Source organism: Amblyomma mixtum, chromosome 6, assembly GCF_055824585.1.
Source record: "Amblyomma mixtum isolate Tamu chromosome 6, ASM5582458v1, whole genome shotgun sequence".
In the NCBI taxonomy this organism is placed as follows: domain Eukaryota; kingdom Metazoa; phylum Arthropoda; class Arachnida; order Ixodida; family Ixodidae; genus Amblyomma; species Amblyomma mixtum.
Genome location: NC_143017.1, coordinates 120834479 through 120848589, shown reverse-complemented (window position 1 = coordinate 120848589; position 14111 = coordinate 120834479). Strand labels below are relative to the sequence as shown.

At 46.0% G+C, this 14111-nt stretch overlaps 1 protein-coding gene across 4 annotated transcripts in view; it reads left to right on the top strand.

The window, feature by feature from the left end:
• LOC149340213 (uncharacterized) overlaps window positions 1-13008 on the top strand; it is a 70140-nt gene extending 57132 nt beyond the window's left edge. For all 4 annotated transcript variants that reach the window (XM_089548981.1, XM_089548978.1, XM_089548979.1 and 1 more), the window contains 8 exons: window positions 35-197; window positions 831-1000; window positions 3006-3176; window positions 4055-4150; window positions 7123-7204; window positions 7482-7634; window positions 7884-8071; window positions 10233-13008. In XM_089548981.1, the coding sequence (XP_089405107.1) occupies window positions 35-197; window positions 831-1000; window positions 3006-3176; window positions 4055-4150; window positions 7123-7204; window positions 7482-7634; window positions 7884-8071; window positions 10233-10361 (1152 nt within the window). In that variant the 3' untranslated portion in view covers window positions 10362-13008. The remainder of the gene's footprint in view (window positions 1-34; window positions 198-830; window positions 1001-3005; window positions 3177-4054; window positions 4151-7122; window positions 7205-7481; window positions 7635-7883; window positions 8072-10232) is intronic.
• The last annotated feature ends 1103 nt before the right edge of the window (window positions 13009-14111 follow it).

Sequence of the window (14111 nt, the reverse complement as noted above, 5' to 3'; positions counted from 1 at the left end):
AGAATTGTTTAGAGCTTTTACACTCCGCCCACAGTGCTGGACGCCTCGCGAGCTGATCCGGCAGTTCGGTTTGTCGGGAAACGGCACCATCAGCAGACACGAGTTCTTTCATCTGTGCCCAGCTCTCATCCAGCAGGCTGTCAGTGACGTCTGCCTCCACAGCGCCCGGGAAACGCAGAGGCCGTCGACTGCTGAGCGTGAGTTCAAATCTCGCTCCTCAGAGCTCACTTGCAGGTTTTGGAAAGTTAGATCCAATGTGAAATTGAAAACTGCTGTGGTAACGCTATGTTTTACTTATAACGCATATCGATGCGTACGCTGCTTGAAATTTTTGCACTCGTTCTAATATTCAGCACCTTATTACTTCAAAATAGTTTGCCTTGAAAGAATACAAAAGAGGGTGGGGGGATGTTAAACAATACAGTGAAATTTGTCATTCAAAAATACAGTAGGTGGAAAGCACCGCTCTCAGCAGTTGCGGGCTTTGCCTAATGCAGCAGTGTCGACTTCCGAAACGCTGAAGTCTGGCATAGAGCGCCTCGTGATTGAAGAACAAAGAGGGGGATTGTCGCTCAGCAGGAATAAAGAAACGAGTAATAATATTTGGCCAATGACCAAGATAAAAAAAAACGGTGCGAAAGACAGCACAAATAAGAAAGAAGGGACCGACGCAGCTTTGTATCTGTCGCTTTTTTCTTTCTCGTCCCGTCTTTCGTGCCATTTTACTTGCTTTAGTCTGTAGAGTGATCTCGCGCCTCGCGTCTGCGCTTGACGGGGGTCTGCCGGCTGTGTGCTGCGCGCTTCATAATGCAGGCGTAATTTGGGCGCAGTGTACGGCTACGGGACGCTGTCCGTGTTCATTATCAGCTTGTGCTCTCTGATGGGCGTGCTGCTGCTGCCGTGCCTGGCGCGACACGCTTACTACTACATCATGATGGGCTTCATCGGCCTCTCGTTCGGCACCATGACTGGGGACGCCTTCCTGCACCTCATACCACAGGTGAGCGCTGCTTCTTATTTGCCTCAATGACTAACTTGCACCTGCTCTGGACCTTTGTACTGTACCGCAGAATGCGAAGAAGGACACAAAGGCTCAAAGCAAAGTGATGACTTCCTGACTTTTTTACCCGCTGATTTCTCCCTCCCAGCTGGCTGATTCATGCAGGTTATTCAGAGAAGTGATAGTGTCTTGGAGGTGGTCGTGAAAGCAGTGAAATGCCTCCCAAAGCGCCATCTCTTTTACAATCCCTAAAATTTGACAGTAGCTAGGAAAGCAGAACAATATATAAAGAGCACGAACACAGCACACAGAGCCTAATGCAACAAGCCCTTCAAACATGTCACTTCACACAAATATGATGCAAGCATGTGGAACTCTGTATAAAAGAAAACGAAATTGCACAATGAAATTTAAGTCACGCACACAACACCACTACAGTCTTTCGGTTTGAATCCCCTGGAAATAAATTATTATTCTTTTAAAAGGAACAAATTTTCGCGAGGCTACCTTTAAAAAACATCTTATAACGCGCATTTGTCGTGGTGTTGACAACACAACAGGAAGGTACACTATCCGTCGTCACCATGTTTTTTTTTTGTCTGCAAAAAAGAACGTTGAGTCTCTCGCCTGAGGCCGCTTTATATCATGTGGGCTCGTGAATTTCTCAGTTACCCGCGGCTCATCATAGCTTATGGTTGTGGAAAAGGAATTGAAACTTTGGAGGGATTATACGTTTAAAAGTTTGTGTGAATGAACTCCTCACTGGAAGCACAAAAACTGCATCTTGTAGCATAGTATTCGGAGCTCTGAGAGGCGCCCTTAAGGTACCTCGCTCTGCTGTGTATTCACTACAGGCCGTGCATTTGCCTCTACAATAATAAAATCAATGGGCGTAGGAGTGGCTGCAGTCTTGCTTTTTTCTCGCTGTGCATTGTAAGATTTTTATTACCCATGTTCTCTGTGACTTCTGCTGGAACCTCGCATGAAAATTCCACATCTGTTTCGTGCGGTAAAAGGCGTTAAGGTTGTCTTTGCAGCTTCATGCGAAAAAAAACGAAATTGGTAATTACTTCCGACTGAAACGAACAGAACAGGGATGTTTTCGCCAAGATTATTATATGGGAATTGTGACGCACGCCCTGAGCTTTCAACTGACCTCTTCCTAGAAAAAAAAAATGTGTTTGGGGTGATCCGCGGTAGATGTCGCAACGTGTCCAGGAACCTCGCGATGCCACTGTGCTCGCCATGCGCAGGGCGCATCTTTCAAATCATGCACTCGGTTCAAGTGTTGGAAACAAGCTTCGCTGCTCAAGGTGTCACTTTTAGCGCTTTTGGCTGGCGAAATTCTCACACAGAGACTACATAGAGAAGTGCGATGACTGCAGTTCGTGCTTCGCGAACCAAATGCACAGTTCCAGGGCACGTGCACAGCCGAGAAAAATTGTGCTTTGGGAACACAGCGTGGCCACCCGCAGATCTCAAGTAGCAAATGGCGTGACGCAGCGTTTTATTTAAGTTAGCCAGATACAATAGATGCTGCTCCTTCCGGTTTCTTTACTACGTCTAGCGAACGCAATCGCTTCGTTGGTCAGGAATGACAATAAGAAGGCAGCATATTTTATTTACCCGTTGCGCCCAACTCCAAAAGAAGAGTTATTAACGTGGTTTTGTCGACCACCTTGACGTACAACTAATGTTGGGGCGAATATATCTGCTCCAAGTGATGATACCTCCCTTAGGTATGTGCCGCAATACCCCAGAAGCAGTCCACTCTAGCACAAAACCAGACGATTCTTGGTTGATTAGTGTAAATCTATGGATCCCGGTGAAAAAGGAAAAGATTCATATTTATGCGAAGTTCTATGGCCTTGAAGATCGCTGATAGACTTTGTGGCTGTCGTTTCCGTTTCCAGCCGTCTGCCTTGCTGGTCTCTGAGGGGAACTGTGGCCCATATTCACAGGAGAGGTCCGCGAGAAACAAAGGTGTTTTGTTTGTTTATTGCAGGTGCTCGGTCTTCACAACCACGACGAAGGCCACGGAGAGGGGGGCCACTCGCACTCACACGATCACGACAGCTTGGTTCCCGAGTACATGTGGAAGCAGCTCGGCCTCATCGGAGCCATTTACGGCCTCTTCATCTTCGAGGCCCTGAGCACCATATTTGGCGGCGAGGAGGTACTTGCAAGCTAATGATGTTCATGATCTTCACGCTATCGGCAAGGACGTGTGCACGGTGCGCAGAAACGGGGTGAACCTGAGCGTAAGCAATACGCCATAGATCTGCGGGTTCACGTGAGCACCACTTGTACTTGCAGAGACGTACATTGACAGCACCGTACTATGGGTGCTCAACTAGACAAAGCTAAAGGTTGTGGCGCTAAAGTGGGATTATATAGAGATTTAGCATTGCCTGATCATCAGCCAAGACCTAGATCCGCTTTCGCGGGGAGCCACTGGGCACGCGCAGACCACCCTTAGGGCGAGCCAGGCCCCGGCCAGCTGCGCGTGCACAGGCCGCATCGGAACCAATCAGCGCATGCGCACTGGCGGTAGGCGGAAGCGAATTGTGGCAGCGGCAGCGAGTCGCGGTATGCTAAATATCTAATACTCCAAACGGCGGAGTAAGTCAGGTCCCAGTGTATGGCATGATCCCATCACCCAATCTATTTGTTTTTTTCCAACAACAAATGAATTACATGATGCGCGCACAATCATGTTTCCCTATGCTGGGTAAACGTGGTGTTCTTATCATGAATCTTTTTCTATTTTTATTTGATGTCATATTCCCGCTACCATCAGTGCTGCTCGGTAAACAGGAAGTCAGGACCTCTCATGCTGCTTGTACAGCCTTTTCTCTGGCTTTCTTGGCAATATCGTTTAGCGGAAATAAACCATTGTCGCTCTCTGTGCTTGAATTGTGAAGTATGGTACTTGTGCTCGCATGTAGTATAAAGAGAAAGTGGAGACTCCATTTGCAGCATTGTTGAACTTCTCTATTTAGTCTAGTACTCACACACGAAAAAGCTCTCGATTAATTTCTTGGTTTCTTTCAGAATGAAGGTCACGGACATAGTCATCTTCCGAAAAACATCCCCGAGGACCTTCACATGACCAAAGTTTCATCAAAGACGGAGTCCAGCGTCGAACTGGTAATTACCTGTTGATCTACACGAACGAAACGGGTGCAAGAAACATCGCAGTCATGACAGTGAGCTTTGCATAGTTGCTGAATCAGTAGGCTGGAAACCTTCAAGTAATGTTCAACATCACTCCTTTGGTTCTTAAATTATTGCGCTACATCGATGATGCCCCGTATTTGGAAAACAGCAGTGCAGCAAATTACTGCGCTATTTCCTTTCCTCAAAAACGCAATTTTTAATATATATCAGAATAGTGTAGGTTCTCAGGGCTGCAGAAGATGGACATGATTGTGACGCTAAGTTTATATTGTAAGAGTGCGAGTGCCCACATGGCAAGTCCTTCAAAAAAAAAAAAAAACTTTATGATAGGTTCATGGGCACGAGCGGGAAGCAGGAGAAACCCGACATAAAGTTAATTTGGGGTTGGCCAGTCTGCTTGTTTTGATAATATATCGCGATCATTTTTCTGGCGTCTGTCATCGCGCTTCCAAGTAACGAAAAAGCAAATGTTGCGAAAAAGCCACTGTGACATGTTGTCCATCTGTTATATGGCGCAGCTTGCATAATATGAACGATTAGAATACTCGTATGTCTGAGTTTGAATTTCGTCGTTCTTGCTAATCTCAGGCATTTACGATTATCTGTTGCCTTCTCTTGGGGTTATTACCCAGTACATCTTCGACGACTTGAGCTGGATTTTTTAAAACGCGCGTGGATCCTAAAAGATTGAAAGAAGTCTGCTAAGCTTTCATATTTTCTCCGAACGAACGTGCAGTGTGTCCATTTACAATATGATATACAAAGCATAAGAATCTCGGAAATGTCCTTCAGGAGGCTTTATATTGGCTGAAAATTCTGAGGCGAGATTCTACAATTCTCTGGAGAGATTTTCCCCGTGGAATTTTCGTTATCTATCGGGACAGAACGAACGGCTCTTTGGTTATCACGACCGTCCGCTACTCGCATTTAAGGCGGTAAGTAAAGTAAGGCTCTTCTCTCAAAACATTTCTCTATTTCGTCGGCATCTACACGCTCGTTACGTTCGCTGGATTCTGTCGCCTGATAATGCTGGAATATGTATATGGTGTCGCTGCGATGCTGTCAGGAACATCATGACTGCAATTTTTCTTCACTATTTTGCTCCTATTGGGGCTGCTACAGTTCGCATATTAGAAAAAAAAAAGAAATTGTTTAGTCTCAGTATTAGTATCAAGATGGACTCTCACAGTTGTGTGAGGCCTGGGACAGAGGTAATTAATTGACCTGAATCTTGAATATGCTCTAAATGATCTTTCTTTAGGCGTACGGAATTCTAGACTAACCAGCCCATGCTGCTCTGGTTGACCGATCGGTGAGCGATTGGCCGGTGTGCCTTGCTTTTATGCGAAGCATACTAAAATAGCCCAACCCAGCTCCTCGAGCGCGGCGGTGTCGTTACCATTGACCTTTCGTGACCTCCATGTCATACCACGTGATGCGTGACGTCACAGCAGATGAAAAACGGGGGCCCAACTCGCGCCGTCGCGCGAGGCGTCGTGACCAAGGATGACCACGTGGTGCGTGACGTCACAGCAGATGAGAAACGGGGGCCCAGCTCGCGCCGTCGCGCGAGGCGTCGCGACCAATGTGTTTCCTGCTTCTGCCGCTAGGTGCGCTGTAGTGAACACGTGATGCTGGAGCGGCGGTATACAAGGGGGTGCGCCTGCCTCTGCTAGGCGTTCACGGGATAGAGATGCCTCCTGGAGACAGGGCTGCTCGTTGGAATGAGAAGCAAAAGTTGCGGCGTGCTACAGAGACTGATGAAGAGCGTGAAGAACGTCTAGCCAAGCGGCGTGCTCGATATGCAACTCGGCGACAATATGCTTCGCATCTGACTAGGCTTAACCTAAGCTAAGCCTCAGCCATTTTTTAAAGGCACAGGACAAGTTGATGAAGGCTGTTTTCAAGTGACATCGGCGTCTTTCTTTGGCTAAAGCTGTCTTTACTGGTTAGAGTCACTGATGAACGCACTGGCTGAAATACTTCGCAGAGGTCACTTCTTAAGTTCGAGTGAGGAATAAGGTACGAACGTGAACAATATTGGCATTACAATCAGTACTTACCCTGCGCTAACCCTGCGAGGTTGGAGATTTTATTGGTCTATGTCAAAACGCTAGCAGATGACGAATATATGACGAGGTGACGACGAGGAATTTATAATTAATCTGGCAAAAGATAACAAGTTCGAATGTATGATTGTCCCCTCAGCAGTCGACCGCTTGTCTACATGTTGAGCTGATGAATCTCTTGCCATTAGTCATTGCACTGGCTCTAGTAAACTACTAAGCTTACACGCTACACGTATTTTGAACATGGCGACACATTAATGTTAATGTGGCGCGTCGTATTGAGCGTGCGAAGAGAACCGCTTCTTGACTCTTTAAAGAATGGTGGAAATGTAAGAGCTTCGACTTCCGAAGCCCGTTAGCCATGCAAGGAATTATAGCGAGCGTCAGCGTGGCGCGACAGCGTCCGTGGAACTGCAAGCCCCACGAAGAGCCCGCTCCTGTCGTCGAAAAGCATCGCTTCTGTCCCTTCCACGTTCCTCGCCGAGATGGCTCTGCTGAAGCGGTTGACTCGGTCGTTGCCGAATAAGGTCCCAGTCATCGGAGCCACCGCCCGGTCTGAGGCCATCAAAAATGCAAAGGGTTGTTCCGCTGCGGGTCTGGAGGTAGGACACCTCTTGTTCTCAGGAATGTGGAAGAGGCATGCGGTGGCATGCGGCTGCGTTGCTCTAAAAGAAAAGAACAAAAAAAAAACTGCTTAACAGTGTGCTCTAGTGGGAATGCGGATTCCTCCGTGCTTTCTTAAGCCGTCGCCTTGAACATCTTCAGGAGGGGCACAGACCTACGAAATAAGTCACTGCGTCCAACATTCATTGTAATTGATTGGCGATTAAGCGTTGCCTGTGCCGTAATAGCTCTTACAATTATGTTGCACAGGCCCACTGCTCGAGCACGCCTTCACTAGCGGTAGATGAAAGACCGCAAGCCCCTGTGTTCAAGTCAAGAACTCTCTGCTGTGGTGAGTATCGCACTCAACATTCTGTTTCATCGCAGTTTGCAGACATGTTTTTGTAGAGCGTTGTTTCTGTCAGACCGTATGCTTGTTCTTCACATAATTTGCTGACTGCTCTTTGAAAAAACTTGTGGGTGCATTTTATCGGACTATACAGCCAGCTAGGATTTTAGATATAATTAAAGTACGTGAAAAAAGAAACTCAAACAATTTTTCCGAATCCCTATTTTAAAAATTTAAAACAGGAGTAAGAGGTATGCTGACGCCAACGTAATTCCCGCAGGCATGTCTACGCTGGCCACAATGGTGATCGTTGGCGGTGCCATCCACAACGTCGCTGATGGCCTGGCGATCGGCGCTGCTTTTTCGTCGGGCCTGAAGAGTGGCCTATCTACCTCGTTGGCAGTGTTTTGCCACGAGCTTCCGCACGAGTTTGGTAAGAAGACCTCATAGCAACGCTTCTCCGTGCTGGTCACATTGGTTTAACTTTCGTCGCGTGCTCTTTTCGGAGACACTTCCTGATTGTAAAAGTTGGGGCAGTGTCAAAGTAGGTGCGCAATTCTCTATTCGCACCTTCAGTCAATGTCTACGGTACCCATACGTCCCGCTGACATTAATTAACGCACCACTAGCCATAAACTCTTGCGAAGGTATCTGTATGACGCCGCGACTGCGGTTTTCGCAGGAGACTTCGTGGTGCTCATCTCCACCGGCCTGGGCTACCGTCGGGCTTTGTTTCTTAACTTTTTGTCTGCATTGGCGGCTTTCGGCGGGCTCTACGCGGGATTCCTCCTGGGCGAAGAAGTGTCTGCCAGGGACTGGATCCTAACCGTCACGGCAGGCATCTTCCTTTATGTCGCACTTGTTGACATGGTGAGCACACGAACAGTGGTTTTGATAAGCTGCTACGCCAGCGGATATGCTTGCGATGTGTGCAGTGGCAGAGACGGATGTTTAGTTTTCGTTAATCTAAATGATTACCAAAGTGTGTTACAAATATATTTAAAGCTGTCCTCACTGTCTAAAGCCCGAACTGCACTAAGGTTTCCAGATGAGCATAGCCGCATCTTTGACGATTAGGAATCAAGCGAAATGGTAGAAAACTTCAAAAAATCATTGCAGGTTTGAGATATCAGCTCCCGATATTTATTCGCGCATAGTGGGCGTAGTGAGCGGGCAGAGGGAACAAATGCGAGAGAGGTCTTTGCCCTGCAGTGGGCGTAGTCAGGCTGATGATGATGGTGATGAGTGGAACAATGGTCTCGTTTTTTTAAACTTTGATACGCGTGGAATTAATTAGAGACGTTTAGACGTGACTAATGGTTTTAACTGACGTAGTAATCCTATTAGTATCCGCACCATTACGCTAAGCGTGATGATTATTGATGCAGCGTGAATCCTTCCCCCTAATTGTTTACCCAATTCTCGCACTCCCTTTCGCAGTGCGAAAATATGTCACTAATTTATCGCCCGTGTTTCAAAAAGTGCTTGCCCTGTCAACGACAAACAAGGAGACTTTTTCGTGTAGCAGAGGCAAAAAGTTTCTTTAATTAGAACAAACATTTAAAAATCATAAAAGAGTGTTCGGTTGTCCCTTGAAAATATTTAATTATTATGCTCGCTACAGCCCTTTGAATAGTTAAGGTGTCTCTGTTTCCTCCCAGAGCGAACATATCAAGACAGCTTTGCTACCATTGGTTGGTGTGTGCGCACCCATGTGCGGTTGACGAATAAGAAGCCTTCGATGCCTCTAGCGTACGCAGGCATCGAACTTCCTTTTATAGGACAAACTTTTTTTTTGTTCATCTTCTTGAAACGTATGCTCAAGAAGTGCAGCCACTATTTGCTGTGTGAGTCCACTTCGGTAAATCATTGGTTTTATTTTCTTCATTGGAACTAGCTTAGAAACTTGCAGCGTCGAGTAAAGCTACAACTTACAGGGTACATGAAAATTTAAAGGCCGCGGCTCCTAATTAAGGGAGTTCGTGAGTCATGGTACCACCCGACGAGTGATACACGACAAGCAAGGAAAAACACGTTTGTTTATTGGCAGCCAGCGATAGAAGCGCGGCACATTTATTGTACCACAAAAAGAAAGAACACAATGCGAGCAACTCCGCCTTAAAACTGAGGTAGTTTCGGGGCGGTTCTATCAAACAACGCTGTGCTAACCGCCGTTCATAGCGATACAGTTACGGGGCCGCAGGAAAGAAGCCACTCGCGCCAGATATCGCTTCAGGCTCTACGTCGGTGCTAGCCGCCGCTGGATCACCATTGCAAGTCCGCGAAAAAGTGATCTCTCTCAGGCACGGTCCAGGGACACCTCAACGGCCGGCCGAGACCTGTGAAAACACGATGCCAACGGGCACCCTGACCTAGCCCTGACCAACTCCCCAGTGGAGCTCTTGCCTCCTGGCATACTTCTCAACGCCGCGATCATGGGCGCGCTGATGGCAATCAACAAAAAACATACCGGACATGCGCCGTATACGGTTTCATCGGCTTGCACTCGCTCGCATCGAGCCAAAGGGAAAGATGTGCTCGGGCTTGCTCACCAGGCTTTGCGCGCGTGAAGCCCACAATATAAAGTTTGAGTTTTCGAATAAAAGGAACACAGGCTGCGCGTCCATTGCCTGTAAGGCACACTTTCTAGAACTTCAAGAACTTGCCTTTAGTGGAATTAAAAACAAATGTTACCAACCTAATCAGAGATTTTTTTTAGACTTTAGTGATATGCTAACTAAATGTTTGGTTTGGTTTGTGGGGTTTAACGTCCCAAAGCGACTCAGGCTATAAGGGACGCCGTAGTGAAGGGCTCCGGAAATTTCGACCACCTGGGGTTCTTTAACGTGCACTGACATCGCATAGTACACGAGCATCTAGAATTTCGCCTCCATCGAAATTCGACCGCCGCAGCCGGAATCGAACCGGCGTCTTTCGGGTCAACAGCCTAGCACCATAACCACTGAGCCACTGCGGCGGATGCTAACTGAATGCGTTTGAAAACTTGTGTTTTGTCGTTTTTTATTTGCAGTTGCCGGAGCTCAAGCAGTACAGAGGGAAAAGCCCTTTCAAGATGTTCCTCGTTAAGAACATCGGTGTACTGGCCGGCGTTGGAATCATGTGTGTGATTGCTATATACGAGGACAAGCTCAACATATGATCGTTCACAACGTACACCCGGGTGTGCCAGCTGTAAATGTTGCCTGAAGAGACCAACTGAAGGAACTTATGCGTGGTGAACCACATGTGAACTGCACTGCGCGAGAACATTTTGCAGTGAATGTCTTGTTAGAGTTTGTTTCACCTGCCAACTTCATCACTTTGCGCCCATTGTGCCTAAAGCGGGCTCCATTACACAAGTCGGTGTCATACTTTTTGTGAAGTCATTCCAAGTGCAATCACCAGGGTTTCCAGCAGCAGTACTTTCTCACCTCTTGTACCATCTTTCTATGCTATGTGACTGCATGGTGTTTGAGAATTCTGATTATAGGAGATTTCACTGCCTGGTTTCATATGAACACGGCAGCATAAGACAGATGTGAAATCAAAATGCCATTTGGCGGATGGGTCTAGGAGTAAGGGCACTGGGTAAGTCTGTGTATTATATGAGTGCTTTTTCGTTATGACTGCTGTGCTGAACATGGAAAGCGTAACGTCTGCTCGAAGGGAACATACAAAAACGCTACCGTTAAAAAGTAAGATCCGCATTTGTTCATGACATCTTACCGATTATTGCTTATTATGAAACAGCATAAGGGACAAAAATCACTGCGAGTGATGAGGAGTTATTAACACATAGGTTGAAATGCATAAAAGCTGAAAATGTTGCAACGAGAAAAATTGCTCCTCGCAGACTGCGGAAGGAGTAGAACAAAAAGCGAAAGAATTACTGAGGTCATCCATATAAAGAAATCTGGGCTTTGTGCGAATAAATTCTGTTCAGGCGAAAAAAACGTCAGTCGACTGGGCCAGTGTTCACTGCCGGTTGCATTAAATACCATGCATTACCAATAACTTACGGTAAGAATGGCCGTAACTGAATTGCTTATCCGTCGAACTTGTTATGCGCTGCTGCTTTGTAACGTCCCCCTCGCACGGTTAGTAGAGGGTGCAGATGATTAAAAAACATCCTCTGACGAGTTCGTCGTACATCGAGTTTGCTAGGCGCAGAATATTATCTGGCCCACTTCTTGTATGCTTCCCAGCAGTGCTGGAGCTTGACATGGCAGGTCTTACACAGTGTTGAGTAAAGGCTGGGCGAGACAGAGATTTTGAACTTGCACAATTTGTTCATCGGCAGAAAAGGTTTAACTGACGGTCTGACGAGATTTTTCTAGGCTTTGTTGAATATTTTAACGCAGGGCTGAGCGCAGTTAGGGCTTTGGGCTTTCATTAAAAGCTAAAGCTGTTTTGGTATCATTGATTCCGAATGTTGTAAATGCTCTCCTGTTTGTTGTTTTCAAATGTTTTCTTTTTTAAGCTTCTCGACCACGATATCTGATTTTCTTGTGACCAAAGCTAAATAACCTAGCGGTGACTACTTGCCATTCCAATGAGTAGTGGCTATCTCTTGACAATGCTATGACAAGGAGCGAAGTAAAGTCGACTAGTCAGCTCTTGACCAAAAGAGCATCCTGCATTTGCATAATTTGTTGTAGCGCAGGAGAACGTTTGGCGCTGGCCAACAGGTTACTTAGTTACTGGTAGTAACACGTGGTGACAGATGTTTCGCTGAACAAATTTTTTCAAGTTTCGCAATTTTTTGTTTCCCAACAAGTTTTTTCAGTTGTGTTATTTTTGTCTGCATGATTCTTGTGCTCATATCATATAAATATGGAGAAGGGTCACACTATTTCAGTACTGTAGACTCAAATGTCAGTTCAGAGCGACAGCTTATTTCACGGTATCCCTGTCTCATTTCTGCCGGCTTGGTGCCCTACTGGACCATTGCTCGCAGCTATACAATGGTGAGAAAAGTCGGTGAAGAAATTAAGTCGGTGCTCCCGGAAAAGAAAGGCGACGCGCTTATATACTTCACAGTTTCAATACTTAACTATACAAACATAAGTAACGCAGGGCCTCTGTGACATCTGCTTCTAGTGTTTGTGTGCCAATCATGCTTCCTGCATCAATATGACGCCCTACGCAATAAATCGAGCATATACACCGGGAAGGCAAGGGGGCAGTGGTGCCCCTAATAAGCACGGGTGATGGGGCCACAAGTACATCCCATATTGTTGCCTACTGCGCAGAAGGCATGAACTTGCAATTTTGCCCCCCCCCCCCCCCCCCCCCCCACCCCTGTTGGAGAGACTTGTGCACGCCTACGCACGAAATGTTACCTAAAAATGCGATCTTCATTGTGGCTACATGCATACTGGCTACATGATCTTCACTGTGGCTACATGGCTACATATTTAGAATGCACTGAGACAAACTACATTCCATACCGTGAATGCTTCTCGCAGGGTGTGAATACACATGCTCTAAACATGCTTTTTCTGTTGCATCAAGACGAAAAAAAAAATTGATTTTTTCGGACTACAGCTGTCAAGCGGCAAACATACCTTTTATAATTCCGTCGATGTAGTTATGTATACATAATGACGTATTTCTAGCCATGTTTCACACATTCAGTTTGGCGAAATAACGAAATGTTGTACTTAAGCGCGCTCGTTAGCTCTGAGCACTGAGCACTGCACTCTTTCACGTGTCATGATTTCATGTGATAGATACCTTTGTATAAACGATACATATTTGTACATGAATCTGTAGAAAACATCAATAAATATTTTTACACAAAGTTACTTGGGTTAGATAGCAGCTGGGAAACCCTTGCCTAATATAGTCTATTCTACGCCGGGTACTAGGGCGCTGATGTAGACGGTAGCAACAGTAAGTATATTATCTTTCTTTTCTACTGGCGCATAATAGTGTACTGTCAAGTTCTCCGACTGCTATCACCGAAAGCCGTGAATACCTACGCATTACGAAACGTAATCCGTTTCGTAAACAAGAAATGAACTCCCAAATTCTGCTGAAAGTCGCCGGCCGCAGGCATTGGCTCTCCGTTTGCACCACAGTAAAACGCATAGTTCTTGATTTCAATTTGTACAACTTCGCCTAATTTCAGAAACAGTGAGATTCGCTCACTCTGTTTTCTGTGCCGCACATCGGCGCAGCTATGGAAGTCATCAAATGTTATCAAATTCCCATCAGAAGCGCTCCCACAATGCTACAATTCGAATCCGTAAGGTTGCGTGACCATATAACTTCGGCGAAATTTCATAAAATTCGCAAATCAGTGAAAAAACCACTAAAACAGATCGTCGTCCTGACATAAAATAATCATCGTCAGTTCCATCCCTAGTTTCAATTCAGATGGCGATAAGACTGCTTTGCACCAGATGAGTGGGGCTTTATACCTCTTTGGATATGTGCAATATCGAACTTCTTAGCCTGTGTACCTTTCTTTGGATGCTACGGGATGACAAAGATAAACAGTGCAGAGAAAAAAGGCTAATAATCTCAGAAGAATTTTATAAGCAGGTCCTTCTTATCGTTCTTTGCGGTAGAATAGACAAATGATTCAAGATTTGCTTGTGGTTCCTGGCCTCGATTACTGATGTTAAACGTAATCCGTTTCGTAAACAAGAAATAATCGCCACATGCTGGAGAAAGTGACCGGCCGCAGGCGTTGTACTCTCCGTGTGCACCACAATAAAATGCACAGTTCTTGACCTCAATTTGTAGAACTTCGCCTCATTTCAGAAACAGTGAGATTCGCTTCCTGAGATTTAATTCCCAGTCATCAGGTATGATTTAGTCCGTGAATAAAAACACGTTACATCAAACCTGCCTTAAAGAACAGCACCAAATAGGCACCATGTTCACTATTCACATTTCTGTG